The sequence below is a fragment of the Paroedura picta genome, chromosome 9 (assembly GCF_049243985.1).
Source record: "Paroedura picta isolate Pp20150507F chromosome 9, Ppicta_v3.0, whole genome shotgun sequence".
Taxonomy (NCBI): Eukaryota; Metazoa; Chordata; class Lepidosauria; order Squamata; family Gekkonidae; genus Paroedura; species Paroedura picta.
The window spans coordinates 32,360,687-32,377,463 of NC_135377.1; the positions used below are offsets into that span (position 1 = coordinate 32,360,687).

The 16,777-nt window shown below is 41.6% G+C and overlaps 1 protein-coding gene and 1 long non-coding RNA gene across 10 annotated transcripts in view; one reads left to right on the forward strand and one right to left on the reverse strand.

Annotated features, from left to right (window-relative positions):
• Positions 1-16,777, forward strand: part of LOC143844705 (uncharacterized) — a 76,715-nt gene that overhangs the window by 24,405 nt on the left and 35,533 nt on the right. The window lies entirely within an intron of this gene.
• PREX2 (phosphatidylinositol-3,4,5-trisphosphate dependent Rac exchange factor 2) overlaps positions 1-16,777 on the reverse strand; it is a 125,333-nt gene that overhangs the window by 5,413 nt on the left and 103,143 nt on the right. For all 6 annotated transcript variants that reach the window (XM_077352209.1, XM_077352211.1, XM_077352208.1 and 3 more), the window contains 4 exons: positions 14,296-14,362; positions 12,794-12,984; positions 6,885-6,987; positions 477-544 (listed from right to left, as the gene is read on the reverse strand). In XM_077352209.1, coding sequence (XP_077208324.1) covers positions 477-544; positions 6,885-6,987; positions 12,794-12,984; positions 14,296-14,362 — 429 coding nt within the window. The remainder of the gene's footprint in view (positions 1-476; positions 545-6,884; positions 6,988-12,793; positions 12,985-14,295; positions 14,363-16,777) is intronic.

Genomic DNA, 16,777 nt, shown 5'->3' on the forward strand with positions numbered 1-16,777 from the left:
ATTTTTTTTACTCCCTTCTGCTCTCTCACTAGGACACTCACCAGCCAGTCAGCACTCCCATTTGCAGAGCTGTTGTTAGTGGTTGTGCCATCACATTCTCCAGCTTTGGCTTATGTGGCAGCATGTCTGGCTCTCCCTTCCTCCCACTTTCTGGGCACATATGACAACATCTCATTTTCTATCTCTGTACTCCAACCTGCCCACCTAGCATAGGAAATAGAAGCTCCCACTTCTGCTCTTCCACTCGTTCCACTGGCATTCAAAAGGAAATGCTCCCATCTATTGTCTCCAGAAGTACAGACCACATTACTCTCTTTGGGGGTTTTCATTTTTCAGCAAAGCTAAGGGGGTACCCAAAGTCTGCAGAAAAACAATCCCAATCTGAATCCTGCTCCATTCTCTGACCTTTTACCACCATCTATTGATGGTATCATAAACTTCTTGTTTTGTTTCATCTGATTGCAATGTTTAGTTACCTTGGAGTGGACTGTGGTGTTCGATCCCTCACTCCTAGATTTTTGGCAGTATTCTGCACTCTTGCTCCCTATAAAATAGAATGAAGCCCATTAAAAATAATCAACATTATCATACATAAATACTCATTTTACTTGCAACATGGCAAATACCAGATACCATCTAATCAATAAGTTTCATTACTATTCCCTGAATCTTGGATTACATTATGCCTATTTACAGAGAAAATTTCCGAGAATCAGATTGTTGCAGATTATGTCGATACACATAATATGCGACAATCTGAATCTCACTGGCGGCCCTCACTGGGGGCTGCCATGCCAGGAGCAACCCCTGCCTATGAGATCCTCAGAGGCGCCCCCTTGAGTTGCACTATCCTCTGATGTCTCCAGCTCCTTCCTTGCTTCCAAAATAGGCAAAGGACAGCCAATTTGCTGCAGAGTCTATTATTGGTAATTTCTTCCCTGTAGAAGCCTTCTCCGTCTCCCGTGCCAGCCTTCTCTCCTACTTATGAAAACCCACCACCCTGTGCTTCTCCCCTCTCTTATTTATACTCCTCTGTAGTCTCACCCCCTCCTACTTAAACCTCCATTCCCACTTCCACTTCTGCCAGTTTCCAATACAGGTGTGGCTCTCTTCCCCCTGCCTAGGTCGATTTCCTGACACTGCCTGCCTGACTGTGCCGCCTCTGTCACTCTGCGTCTTGCTAGCCCCCTCAGGGGGAAGCTGGGGGGTGGAAAGCCAAATCTCCACAGCTCCCTCCCGCTTCCCCTCCTACAGGCTTGCTGTGGTTTTCCATCTGTTACAGCCAGATGTCTTGGCTTCCCATGTAGATATGGGCAAGTCTCCTCTCTTACTTCGTCTCCCTCTCCTGGTCTTTCCCATCTCCTGACTCTGCCTCTAGGCCCACTGTTCAAAATTAATATAGTAAAACAATAAATTCCATAAAAACGTTAGGATTACAGACTTAAAACTGAATCTGTAAAAATAAAGACTTGGATTCAATGGAGCATTTCCATGAACAGAACTATTCCTTTCTCACTGCTCCTCTCCTGACAAAGCTCAAAATGCCTTCCAAAATGCTGTTTCTAGGGTTTTCCTGCAGCTATACTCTGAGATTCAGGAAACTGAATCTTTGGAGAGCATTTGGTCCATTTACTATGACTAGCTATGGTGGAGTTTAGGACTAAGCTTCCTGATACCTGTGTGATTTTCCTGTGTAGAGAGAGATAAATAAAAAAAATCCCAAATGGAACATTCAGTACAAAAGACTGCTCATTATCCTCAGTTTCCACTGGGGCTACATCAGGCTCTTTCCCCAACATCTGTTACTGAACTTGGTTACCTAGAATATATTGTACTGTAGCCAACAAAGTCTTATGAATAATGGAGGGCAAACTTCAAGCACAAATGTGATTTTTATTTTTCAAGAGCACTTTTCAAGTGAATGTGAAGCAGCTGCAGAAGAGTTAGTGTAGCCCTTCTTTGATTACTGCTTTTTCATTGCAGTTCTATTGCCCTACTCCTGCTGCTTCTTGGACTCTTGTTGCATGACTGCCCTTGCAAACATGCAATTGGAACACCACCAGAGCAAAGCAGCTTCATGGCAGGTATTGGAATAGAAAAACAGCAGGCAGGAAAAGTTAAACATTCTTCCTCCCCATTGTTTCTTCTCTAAAATATTCCTAGTCTTCATAAGATGTTTACAATACAGCATTTGTCAAATGTTTGTAACATGTTGGTATGTAACATGTGCTTGGTATGTAACGTGCTTTACTCAAAGGTACAATATTAGGGTTTCCCACAAGCTTATTTTGACAATATGTTTTTTTTAAAAAACTTCTCTCTGTTTCTCTCTATCTTTGTTCTGTTTTCTTTTTATCTCATGTCAGTATTAGATTCAGGACAAGAGGTCTTATACTTTTATGTACTATAACAAAACGATAATGATGATAATGAAATGAAACTATGATGATAATGATGATTCATAGTTCCAAATCTGAGGAACAGAGAAAAATATAGATCTATAAGAACTAAAAATAAAGGGCAATGAAGATTTGCAGCCAAATACACTCTGGTCCAGTGATCTCACCGTAATGAGTATCCTGGTGCCCATTAGATCCTTCACTGGAGGATAAAAAACAAGAAGGCATCACCTTTGTGTATGCACTCACTCAGAAACAACTGCCTGTGTTGTAGGAGAATGCTAAGTTTGTAATTTTGAAATTGACTCCAGGCTCACATAGAATCATAAGAGTTGGGAGGGTCCTCCAGGCTCATCTAGTCCAACACCCTGCAAAATGCAGGAACTCAACTATCTGCCTAAAAACTATCGTACACGGCAGTCATTCTGTGAGCAGTTTACAGGTTTAACACCCATGAATCAAGTTATCAAAATACAGGAATCTATAAAAACTCACTCTTCTTATTAACAGACTTTTGTTTTGTTCAAACTCATTATGGCAACAATCAGAATAATATAAAATATTTATTTTCTTTGTTCCTTCCGTGTACACACTTGCAATGAATCTCCATGATGTTTCTGTGAGGACTTGATTTGCTGAATTCTGGACCAGTTGCAATTTCTGGGTCAAGAATAAAGCAAGGCTCACATAGAGCAAGTTACAGAAGTCCAGTCCAGAGGTGACCATTGCATGGATTAATACGGCTATTACAGTGGATTCTTCTTATAGTGCAACATAGTTAATTATGTTTATTTTAATTATCATAATTTTATTATAATAAATAGAAATCATCAATAGGAATGGGCCTGAACCAAAAAAGGCAGTTTGACTCCAAACCAAATGGGCCCACGCAAACAGAAAAATTAGTTTTCTCCTTTCTCCCAGCCGCAGCTTGCTGTAGTTGGAAGAAAAAGGGCAGGGATTGCCCTTGAAAGGACTTTCCTTCCAACTATCTGCCAGCTGCAGCCCTTGCTAGTATCCATTTAAACCTAATAGCTGAATGGTAGACCCTGTGCCACTCAGCCAATAGGTTTAAATGGCTGGTCCTGAACAGCCAAACAAGCCTTCCTTGAATATTGGTTTTTGAGCTACAAACCAGCCGAAGTTCAGCCCAAATTTTGGCTCATGAGCCAGTTCATGCCCTTTCCCAATCAAAAACTTCCTGTAGCTACCATCCTTCAATTGCCCTGATAAGATTAAGTAAATTCTTAATCTGCTACAAAAGAAATTCAAGTGGGTATATAAAAACACAGAGATAACCCTTCTTGATCAGACTGGTCTCAAACAGTGGCCAACATCTTGTCTAACATAGTGGCCAACCAGCTCCTCTAGAGGGCCAACAATAGGGCATAATGGCCAAGACTTTTCCCTGATGTTGCCTTCTGGCTCTGGGATTCAGTTATCTCAGTTACCAAGACTAGTAACCACTGACAGACCTATCGAGTATCTTTGTTTCCATCCACTGGCCTTTTACTTCCATGATTAAGTGTAATAGGAATGCTAAACTGCATTTATCTTTTTAAGAAGCGATGAGTTTCTGATGAGAGTGTGAGCTTTTTACAGCTAAAACAAGTCTTCAAAAATTGTGATATAGTACAGAAAACAGATGTGAAGACCCACAAGTGATTTACTTGGGTTATAAACTCTCTCTCTACATATGTCAGATTTGAAGAATAAACTCTTTAAATGTTTTAGCTAGTGCTATCAATAATGTTCCTTCATAAAAAAATTTAAAAATCAATATATATATAACATTTGTAGGAAAAAAATGCAAGGTGGAAAAAGCTAAGAATGAAAACCTGCATTTCCCGTTCTGTTTCCTTGTTTCTTTAAAAATCTTTCTGTGTTTTTCTGTTTCTCTATGCCTTTAAACGTGAAACTCCATTGTTCAATGCTGTACTATATTTATATCAAATTAAATATGTAATTTTTGGACATCCTTACATAATCTGACTGAACAACCTTGAGAAAAATATTCCACCACAAAATTTTATTTATGACTTGTACAATTCAGATATGGAAACTGGATAAGTCTAGACAAAAACAAATGCACATAAAATAATCAGAATTAATGAGAAGAGAAAAGCAAGTACCTGCCCTGCAGTTTTCAAATGACTCAAGGGTATTTTTTTAGCATAATAGCTTCTACTCAGAAAATGGAATAGCAATATAAATTAAAATTTACTTTTTAATGCAGTGAAGAACATGGTAACACAAGAAGCAATATAATTTTAAATACATTCAAAATAAGAGGATGGGTAGAAGAACAGGCATGCAACATCACTTCTGGTGAAACTTAAAACTTACATTATGACATGAAGGGTCAAACCACAAAGTTTTAGGTGAATCTAGAGTGTTGTCCTGATGTCATAATGTCACTTCCATTTTTTTCATTGGATGTGACATAATACATCCGTGAGACACTGATGGGATCACCTATTTTTCTCCCACCAGCCTTTGAAACACCATCAGGAAATGGGAATGCTAAGAGGTATCTCACTATAGTGGAAACCTGCCCCCCAAACTCCAAAAAAACAACAACAAATTGTGGAAAAGTTTCAAATTTCTACTGTTCAACTACAATTATATTTTGATTAATTCTATTGAGCTACTATTTTTAGTGTATTACTAATTTGTTTATAGATTAATCTGTTCTCGAAAATATGAGATTGAAACAACACAAAACTGAAGTAATATATGTGACTATTGTGGGAATTTATTTTAAAAACTTTTTGTGTCCAAAGTATGTCCAAATCTAGCCTTTTGTTTGTGATACACACAAAAAACTGTCCTGACCAAAAAGTATTCTGTCTTCACTTAATTGGATTGACTCTAAACACACCTGAGCCCGTTTGGTGAGGGGGCTTTTGCCACTGCCGGGGGAAAGCCCCATGAGCAGGGGTAGTCAACCTGTGGTCCTCCAGATGTTCATGGACTACAATTCCCATGAGCCCCTGCCAGCATTTGCAAATGCTGGCAGGGGCTCATGGGAATTGTAGTCCATGAACATCTGGAGGACCACAGGTTGACTACCCCTGCCTATGAGGACGCGGAAGTCCTGGGAGCCAACTCGGACTCCCAGGGAAGGGCGGCTGCCATGAGCAATTGCCACTCGGTGTGGCTCAGTGCGAGGCACTGTGCAGGAGGGGAGAGAGTGAGCCTGCACCTTACAAATATAGCCAATGGTTGCTCTGCATCTTTTCCCTCCTCGGTATTGAGACTATTTTTCCTACCCACCCACCCAGGGAGGGCATGGTTATTGAGGTTGAATGTTTGATTGTTACTGTTTGTTAATTTTTGTCACAGTCAGCAGTGGTGAGATGGGGCAGATCCTTGAGGGTTGGCCAAGCTTGCATGCTGGTCTTACCAGGTTAGGGAGCCCCAATAAGGGGCTGGGTGGATGCTGACCTCAAGGAAGCCAGCATTTCCGGGTGGTTAATGGAACCCGGCAGTGGCGCACGCCTGAAGGGTTCACATCAAATGGCTACCTCCCATGGGTCACCAGGCTAATAAGGTCCCAGGCAATTAGGCTGGATAGCCTGAAAGCCCATGTGAAGGATGTCTGATGACAAAGGGCTGCCTTGCGATAAGTTGATTGCAACAAGGCGGATCCTGCCCCATTAATGTCTCACTCAAAGGTTAATAAAGGATGTGGCCAATTTTACACCAAAATAGCATTGGTCCGTATCCTTTGTAGGTGTGTATTACCAACGTGCAAGGCAAACATGTTTGGTCAGCTAAATTTTATTTTAACTATAGATAGAAGATAAAGTTACTTGCCCCCTAGTTTGTGCTTTGCACAAGATGAAATAACACATATACTCATCCAGTTGTGTGCTTAAACTGTTTATGTGTTTCATTCAATTGTTGTTTTTAATGGTGTATTTGATTGAAAACACCACAGGGTTTGCCATAAGTTAACTGCAGTAGTTTCCACTACCACCATTCTTTGCCACCCTGGGGACCCTTATGTTGGGTAGGAAGGCAGCATAAAATAGCTTAAATAAATAAATAGTAGCAGAAGGGCAGAATACAAATGTAAGGTAAAGGTAAAGGTATCCCCTGTGCAAGCACCGAGTCATGTCTGACCCTTGGGGTGACGCCCTCTAGCGTTTTCATGGCAGACTCAATACGGGGTGGTTTGCCAGTGCCTTCCCCAGTCATTACCGTTTTACCCCCCAGCAGGAAGCTGGGTACTCATTTTACCGACCTCGGAAGGATGGAAGGCTGAGTCAACCTTGAGCCGGCTGCTGGGATCGAACTCCCAGCCTCATGGGCAAAGCTTTCAGACGGCTGCCTTACCACTCTGCGCCACAAGAGGCTCATGAATACAAATGTAGCAATAAATAAAAATAGAAATAAATTATTCTGTTGAAAAAAGATATATTGGATTGAGAAAAGTTAATATATTATAAATATACACATATATATTTATCTAAAGCTTACTTGTTTGCGCATCACATCTGTAGCTTGCAGGATATATCGAGGGGGTAGTCCATGACTCCGGGCAAGAATTATAGCCTGCTCCAGAGTGACACTAAGAGTGCAGCTGCAATAGAAAATGAAATAAATCAAGTAAGGGTTCAATTTATTTTAAAGAGTAATAAGAAAATATAGGTGAAAGCAGTCCGAAGTGGCAGGGGCAGGAGTTACGGCAAGGAGACAAAGACACCATGCAGACAGAATTCAGGGAAAACAGGCCACAGCTTTTAATTGAATAAATACTGGAGAAAAAGCATTGGAATAGATCCAGCATCTGGCAATCTGCCTGCCACCCAGTATAACCCCATCCTAGCCCATCTGCTGGGGGGGGGGAGTTGATAAACCAAGGAGAGCAAGCCCCAGAAGCCACTTGGATGGCAACCACTGTACAGTTACCTATATAAACCCGGGTCCAGGAAGGGTGGGAAGAAGAGCTTTCAGGACAGCTGGATGCCTGCTGAAGCATGCTTGGAGCCAAGGATGCAGCCTCTCTCAACTCGCTCCCAGCCCCATAGCTACCAGTGAAGCCCCGGGTGAGTCTGGAGCCAATGCATGTGAAAAGTTAATGCCCCCCCCCAAGGAAGCTCTACAGTCAATTTCAAAACCAGCAACAATAGAGGTTTTTCTGTATATAGGCAAAGCATTTTGAAATGTGCTTTAACCTCAGAGTGGTACTCCCAGGAGTCCCTTGTAGCAGTATACCCCATCTGTACATAGTAGGAATAGCTATGCTGCTGTTTGTCACCATTTGGAGAAAAAAAAAAACAGCCACAAGGTTTGCACATTGGAACTAAAGGGAAAGTGAACCCTTAAAGGGCTTTAATAAATAGTGTTTTCTGAGAGAATAGGAATCAAGTAAATTCCGAAATAACGTACACTCAACAGCTTTGGTTAAACCTAAGGATATTTATTTGTTGTATAAAGAACAGGATTAAAATGATTAAATATTGAACAAATACTTGGCCAGCTGGGTAGCTATACTGGTCTGAAGCATGCTCACAAAAATTTATACCCAAATTAAACTTTGCTGGTCTTAAAGGTGCCCCTAGATTCAAACGTTGTTCACATGGTTGACCAGTTCTGGACAAGTAAAATTATACATGGTTTAAACACTTGATCTAGTTGTGCAAAATACACATTTAAACTAAATTTCATATTTACTGTAAGAATTATTTGCTTACTGTAAGAATAAGGCCTTTTATATTAACTTCAGATATTTTCCTATTTGCTTTTTAAAAACCCACAACCAAACATCCTGCCAGTTTTTCCATCTGCAACTTCCACATGCTGTTTCCGTGAATGGATTCTACTAACCTTTGAATAAATTAGTGCTTTATTCACCAGAAAGTCAGTCACCCCAAACAAAGCAAAAAGTCTAAGTTAAAGCCTGAGGGGGGGGGGGAAACTGACCGTTATCCTTCTTGAATATGCCACCCCTACAAAATGGAGCTGTGGTCCTTTCAGGCCAGTAGAAGGCGAGGGGACTCACTTCAGATACAATCTGAAACCATCATTATTAGGATTCAAGTTGGAAGTGGTTATTTAAATCCTGCTTCGTTTTGGGAAATCCTGGAGTTGAGGCTTTAGTACTTCTTTAAGCATATTTTTCTGGTACCCCAGACTATTTCATAGCACCTTGCTGCTCATTTCACTACACCTTCGCAAACAAGCTGTCTCTGCTTCAAACTGTATAAGATGCTTGCACGAGATATTGTATGCACCTCTTCTATATATAGATTTATTCATATACCCCGATAGGCTTTGACCTTGCAGATCTGGGGTATCTACATTTGGGAGTGCCAAACTTCATCAGAACCCCTAAAAGTCCTTCAGGCTATCCACAAGTTTCTATTCACACAATAAACAGTGGTTAATTTTATTATATGGAGGTCATGATAACCTGACATGCCTGGCCAGATGCTGCCTTCTGTCATCTCACACAACCCTGGTAGGACACTTCAAAGTCTCAGAGTAGGAATGGAGTTCTCTCACCAGGTGGAGGGACTCACTTCTTTGGTAACATGGGCTGATTTCTCTCACGATCCTGCTACCAACATTCTCCCCACCATGCTTTACAGAGCCTCATTTAATAACCAGTCCTTCCTGGCAGCTCCATCCCTTTATTGCTCTGCTGTCTTCTCCATTCAACACCCACACTGTCTATACAACCCTCTTCCCTGCTTCCCTGGGTGAGGGGCCAACCTCACCCAGCTGTATTCTGGAAGGCTGGAACCATGTCAACAGCCTCCCCTGCTTGGATCTCATTAGTGGTCATAAAGCCAGGCACAGATAACCATATGGCTTTGTTTAGTGCTGCTTCTGTGTCAGTTGTCACCCCATCCACTTCACTGTGTTCCTTCTGGGTCGCTGCTGGCTTCAGTGTCCTCTACTTATCCTCAGACCTCTCTTCCTTGCATTTCTCTGGCACTCTGGTAAGTCATTTGACCTGTTGCCTAGGAGCGATGCACATGAGTTGGGAAGTCCAGGACCAGCTTAGCTGGGGTAGAGAATCTTAAGGAAGGTATGTAATTTCAAAGACAGACATGCAGGGTAATGGGATCAGAAATATTGGCTAACAGCTTTGTAGGTAGGTTTTGCCGTCTTAGGAAGTAACTGGATAGGGATGATAACTACTCAAGCTGGGAAGCTGGCAGTAGAGGTGTACATCTTGAACAGATTTTTCATCTACCACATGCAACACGATGAACACAGCTTGGAAACTTTGATGGCAACCCTATTCTGGATTGAAAAAAAGATAATGCATCACTATGGCCCATTATGCACGGCTGCTGAAACGGCAATTTCGGGTCACATGGAAAACGCGGGGGGGGGAAGAAGTGAAACAAACCGGTTATGCATGGGACAGGACGCAACGGCGGCAAAACCCAGAGTAACTGATTATGCATGCGGCGACCCTGGCGCCACTTCTGGTTGCGCCCTGGTCACCCGGAAGCTGCGGTTTCTTCCGCATTTCACTAACGCGGCTTTTTTTGCGGCATGCACCGAATCTGCAGCCGGTTGCAGCCAGCGCCATGCGTTATCGGTGATTTTAGTCGCCACCATTCCACCCCGAATGTGTGCTATCCTTCCCGTGCATAATGGGCCTATGTCTTCACTATCCAGAATGTGGCTCATATAAGCGCTCTACTGAATTTTTATTGCATTCCTCAGTTTTGTATACTGAATTGCAATTTTTAATCTTGTTTCCTGCCTTCCTGTATATCACAGTTATTTCTAAAGTTTTATAAAAGGATAATTTCTCCCTCTCAGCTGCTTTTTCTAAATATTTTTCTTTACCATGTTTCTGCATATACACAGTATCCCATACCTGTGTTGAAAGGTATATGGTAAAGAGACTCCTACATATGTGACCCCGGTCATGGGTGCCAATTGGCAGTAACTATAGAGTTTTGAACATTAATATCAGTAAAGAAGTATGCACACAAGACACTATCCAACAATATTAAGCATTTTAAGTCCTATTAATTTTCAGTGCTAAAGAGTTGAGCATGTTTTTCCCTTAAACCAACAGGATTTAGAAATACCTAATATATAGATTAAGATGATGTGGAAACTGATTGAAGGAACATTAACAATTAGATAACACCACATTGTTTGCAGAAAATAGTAAAGACTTGAAATAACTGCTAATGAAAGTTAAAGCAAAAAGTGCCAAATCAGGATTACAGCTGAATACCAAGAAGGCATAAGTAATGTTTATGGAGGAATTACACAGCACCTGAACATCAAGAAGACAAAAGTAACGACTGATGAAGAATTACACAACTTTAAGGTTAACAATGAAGAAACTGAAATTGTTAAAGGATTTTCTATTCCTTGATTGCAACCAAGAAATCAAAATGAAATTTACACTGGGAAGGACAACCATGAAGGAACTAGAAAAGATCCTTAAGTGTAAGGATGAGTTGCTGGTGACCAAGATCAGTATAACTCATACTATAGTATTCCTCATTACTATCTACGGATGTGAAAGTTGAACAATGAAGAAAACTGACAGGAAGAAAGTTAATTCTTTTGAAATGTAGGGTTGGAAGAGAGTTTTATTAATACCATAAAATGCTAAAAGAGACAAATAAGTTGCTTCTAAATCAAGTTAAGCCTTAATTCTTTAGTCATATTTTGAGAAGATGGGACAAACTGGAAAAGACACTATTGCTAGGAAAAGCTGGAGGCAGCAGAAAAGGATGAAGACCCAATATGAGATGGATTGAGTTAAAAAAGGAAGTCAAAGCCTGTCAGAGTTCCCTTCCCTTGACTCATGCAGAGCCCTTCGACACAGAGCAATCCAGTCGCCAGCTCCCTCCTTCAAGAGTGAAAACATACCAACAGGATGTACAGAGGGGGAGGGAAACAAACAATCAGGCTGCAGCTGGGGAAGGAAAAGTCCAGATGCTGAGTGAGCACCATTCCCTCTCCAGCTGGAAGAGGGAAGATAGTCGATGATAACTTTTTAATGGAGGGGATGGGCAGGGATGGGGTTGAAGTTGCGAAGGGAGAGCAGGATGAAGGGAGATGCCTTGAGAGACAGAGGAGGCTGCTGGAAAGTAGAGACAATTGTGTGGGAGTTTAAAAGGGACAGCCTGAGCCATGACCCCTGTGGAAACACTCAAGGACCCAACACAGCCTTCTATTCCTTCTATTAATGATGTATTGCAAGGGTAGTCAAACTGCGGCCCTCCAGATGCCCATGGACTACAATTCCCATGAGCCCCTGCCAGCAATCGCTGGCAGGGGCTCATGGGAAATGTAGTCCATGGGCATCTGGAGGGCCACAGTTTGACTACCCCTGATGTATTGTCTGTCATTAATTCATAGGGTCGCAACAACTTGGAAGCAATTTGATGGTACATAACACACACACAATCATGGCAGGTATGACCTTAGTGCCCTTCTCTGTACTCAGATTACTACACACAAAACAACTCATTGATACTGTAACAGCCAGCTCTATGCCAATGTTATTATCCACACATCACATGTTGAGGGAGGTGGGTAACTGAGGCCCACAAGCTTTCTTCAAGCTACAAAATGAAATTCATGGAAATTCAAGCTGAAAAGTTTTAAACCAAAGAACAGTATCCCAAACCACCTGTTCTTAATCATAAGCTCTACATTATGTAAGCTTATGTAATCATAAGATCTACAAACATAAATACAGTTAAACATTGAATAAATTATTGTTAGAACTGAACAATGGTATGAGACAGAGAGACAGCAGGAGGAATGAAGAATGAACTTTGTTTTAAACTGTTTTAATGATGCTTTTATTTTTTCCTGTTATAAATCACTCCAAGCCTGTTTGCGGAGTGGGGTGTTATAAATAAACCAAACTATAAATAAATAATAATGTGGGAAATTCATGGTAGAGAATCCCCCCTTCCTCCCTCCACTCTCTTGCAGAGCACCCCCATAACTGGCATGGAGCCCTGGGTTTTTCAGCAGCTGCCAGCCTGGCTGCAGCCCCAGTGCTCTCCTACCAGGACCAGCACAGCTCCCAGGCTGTACCACTGCTGCCACTGGGCCTAGCACAGAGCTTCAGGGTGCACTGCTGATGCTGACCCCAGAGTGGTTCCCTGCTTCCTCCAACTGCTGGGGTGTGTGCATTCTTCTGAACTTGCACAGAGAACACTGTTTTTACTTTTGAGGGAATTTTACTTGCCTGTGTATTTTTTTTTTGAAGACTTAAGGGTTTTCTGCAAACCTAGGGGGTCCCTCAAGTTTGCAGAAAGATTTCTATAGTGTCCAAGTGGCCCAGATCCGTGGCTGTGGATGTCAACATATTGGAGTTAGACTCTGCTAATAGTGGCTAATAGAAATAAATTGCAATTAAGAAAATGGCTAAGTTATCATACCGGTGAACTCCACTATTGCACAAGATAACATGGCAAGCTCCAAGTCTGCTGCAGAGTTCTGAAGCGACAGACAGCAGTCCAACTCCAGAGGCACTGCAGGCTGTGTTGGCACAGCTCGCAGTACGCTTTGATCTTATGAAAGACACCATTAGTCGGTAAAGTTCATCAAATGAATTGATGGGCCGCGTCAGCTGAAAATAAGGGACAAAGCTCTTGTTACAGAGACAATTTTTCTCACAGAGTGAGAGCATTCATATTAGATTACTAAAAGCATGAAACCCACACACTTTACCTCATATCCCCTTTTCTCTCACTGTTTCCTTTTTCTTCCTGGCAGCCCTCTTTTCTGTTTCCTTTTTGACTTTTCGCTTACCAACTCACTCTTCTTTTATCTGCTCCCTGAGCTTATTCACTGAATTTATATCCTACCTGTTCCCCTAGTGAGGTCCCCAAATATTTTACCTTCACAAGAACCCTGACAGAGAGAGAGACTGGCCTACTGCCACCCAGCAAGTTTCCCTGACAGAGTGAAGATCTGAACCTAGGTTTCCCAGATCCTAGTCCGTCACACTAACCACTACATTACACTGGTTCTCAGTGTTCCCTCCTTCCCTTCCCCTGATAGCCTCTTCTTGGAAAAGATCTGGCCCATTTTCAGAAGTTTACTCAGATGAGTTTTGTGGTAGCTACTGCTGAGCCCAGGTGAATTGTGTGGCATCAAATTATCTGGTAGCCACACCTTTGTGAGTTGCGCAAATTGCATGGTATCAACGTTGCCCAATGGCTCCTGCCGGACCTAATCCCAATGATTTTTCCCTCCAGGGCAGGAGGAGTGACTACTGTCAGTAGTCAGTAGTGACTACTGAGATTTCAAAGAGCATCCACCTTTTAAAGTTACAATTGCTGTTTCTGCTATTCTTGCAGGGGGAGGTGTTTGTTTACATTTCTGCAAACCTGGGGTTTCATGGCTCTAGGCTATGAATTTAATTATCTGCTCATGGGGCCATGATAAAATATGCTCCACATCTGAAAATTGTTCATAAACTTCAGTTCATACAGTTTGCAATATATTGACTGTACATGCAAGAAGAATGTACTACATATATCTCTCAGTACATGCAATCAGCATTTCATCTTAAAGATGCAACATGCAGATTTCCAGTACCAGCACATACATTTCTGATATGAAATTGTGTGGAACATACATTTTTCTATTTGCATCCTTGTTTAAAGAAGCCATAAGGGAAAAAATTGCATCAGCAGTCCTTGTATTCCTGAACCTCCGAAACACAGACAGAAGATAGATAATACCTTCCATCCTTCAAAACTATAGCACTCATGGTCATATAATAGTCATTTATTCTACATGGTTAATCTAGCCCTTCAGCCTACTGCCTATGAAGCATAAATGCTTTCTAGTGAGTAGCATGCATTAAAATATTACTTAAGGCAAAGCTGATCCAGATCTTGAGAGTATAATTGCATATATCATTTGGTTTTACCTTATCTATGTAAGCAGCTTTTGATGTTGAGTTAGGTGGAAGATTTGACTTGTCCACGTAAAATGCCCTGAGAAAATAAGTATCCACAATATGTTAATTGTTCAATGCTCTTTTAAAATAAAGACAAGCTATTTGACTTATTTATGATTGCAGCACTCAAAACAAATCAAAGAATCACAAAACCCCAAGCAGGGAAAATGTACACAATTTGATGCATTCTTCTCTTGATACTTCATGGTTCATTTCTACCAGTCCATTCTGATATGTATTTATATCACAAGGAGCCTTCCACTGATCACAACGAGGCTCTTCCATCAATGGAGTAGGCATTGGTGGATGTGCCTTTCCTATACCCCCCTTCCACAACATCTTCCCATAATTGTTTGGTCATTAGCTATGCAAAAGTTAAGCACAGATGAAGAGTAAAATCTTCACCCCAAAAGTGTCCAATCAGTGGCTTTCTCTGTTCATTGGTAATGAGTGTGGAGCTGGTTGTTGGTATATCTGCATACCTACTGTGATCAATTAAGACAGCAGAAGGGAGGTATAGGCAGCAATTAATAAGAATCTTGCTTTATTCTATACAGGTTTTCTATCTTGCAAGGTGTGTCCTCAACAGAGGCTGTTTTTTGCCATATGGGGACCTGGAGTTTGAATAACCCCTCCAGGATAGAAAATGGCACTATACTGGGGATTTCAGAATAGAGATGGCTCAAAATTCTGTATTTCAGACTGTTGTCTGAAGTAGTCATATCAATATCAATGACCTTTGCCATACTTGAACATCTGTTTCCCATAGAGTCAGAGGTCTTCCTTGGGCAATATCAGAGTCAGAGTCAGTCTACTGCAGGGGTGGTCAACCTGTGGTCCTCCAGATGTCCATGGACTACAATTCCCATGAGTACCTGCCGGCATTTGCTAGCAGGGGCTCATGGGAATTGTAGTCCATGGACATTTGGAGGACCACAGGTTGACTACCCCTGATCTACTGTATCATCAGGTGATGGCTCTGAAGTATTGTCAGAAGTGATTAAGAGCTGCAACTTCTAATCTAGCAAACCAGATTTGATTCCCCACTCCGCCATATGAAGCTAGCAGGGAGACCTTGGACTTGTCACAGTCTCTGTCCCATCTACCTCACATGGTGTATGTTGTGGGGAGTGGAAGGGAAGGCAATGTTGGTTGTTTTGAGACTCTTTCAGGTAGTGAAAAGTGGCGTATAAAAAGCAACTCTTCTTCTCCCCATCAACTAAAATAAGATGGGAACATATAGTAAATGCTTTGGAAGACCTGACTGTTGCCACAGCAAAGAGATCCCTAGGTAGAGGCTGTCCTACAGGGATTCTAGACTGGTCTTCATCTCCTTCAGAGAAGGAACCTATAAATTAAGCTAACTGAGGTGATGAGGTACAAGGAGGAACCAGGATAATATCCTGGTCAAGATCCAGACCCTTAGAGTGAACTACACTTGTTCATTTGGGCACAGACTCTGTCTTGTCTCTGTGTTGACATCTTGTGCTTCTTTGCAAGAAGTTCTGAGATCAGACCTTAACCAAAGGCCTTGAAGAAGGTGAACACAGCCATCTAGACTCAGTCTCCAAGGAGCTCGAAGCAACCCTTTTAGGAGGAAGTGGGGTTGTCTTGTTTTGATTGTCAAATATGCTGCTACTGAACAGACTGAAGTGGGTGTGGAACATGGCTTGGCAATTGGAGGAGATAGACCTGAAGCTGTCAATCCTGAGCTTGGAATCAATTTAGAAGGGACCAAGGAAGACAAAGGCTCCTTCCATAGTACAGCTTTAGAGTCTAGAGGCTCTATCTGATCATTCCTTAGGGGTTAAATGCTGGCAAACCAGGCAAGCTCTAACATTATAGCCTTCTCTCAGACACAGGAGGCAGAGCTCACTGTCATCACTATGAGACATCTTTTTTCCAGGCTTGGAACACTTTTTGGATAGGGCCTTAGACACTATTCTATAGGACCATAAGCACACATGATTGGGAAAGGCCCAAAGGGGGCTTCCCTCCCAGAACTAGCCACATCATGCTATTCCAATGGTAAACGTTTAAATATTCAGCTGCATGCTATAAGATTTCTCGTATACTAAAATTTATAATATAATTAATTTAAGCAAGAAATTAAGAAACAAAGATCAAAACACACCAAATAAGCTTCATAGTTGAGTAGTGTTTGAGGTTCTCCAATAGTCAAATCGCTACATCACTAGATGAATCTCACACAGGAACACAGTATAGGAAAATCAATCAGCTCAGTACACAGAAAGAAGCTACATGGCTCTTAGGAGAGAACATGCAATTAAGCTAATTGCTGCATTAATGAAATCATTATTCATTAACCATTGAAACTGAATAGCATAATTTGCAACACCAATTTGGTTTTCAGAAGTAAGCTATCTAAAAGAATGAAATAATTAGCTGGCACAGAAAATCTGAAAGCACAACACTTGTATAGCTTTTCACA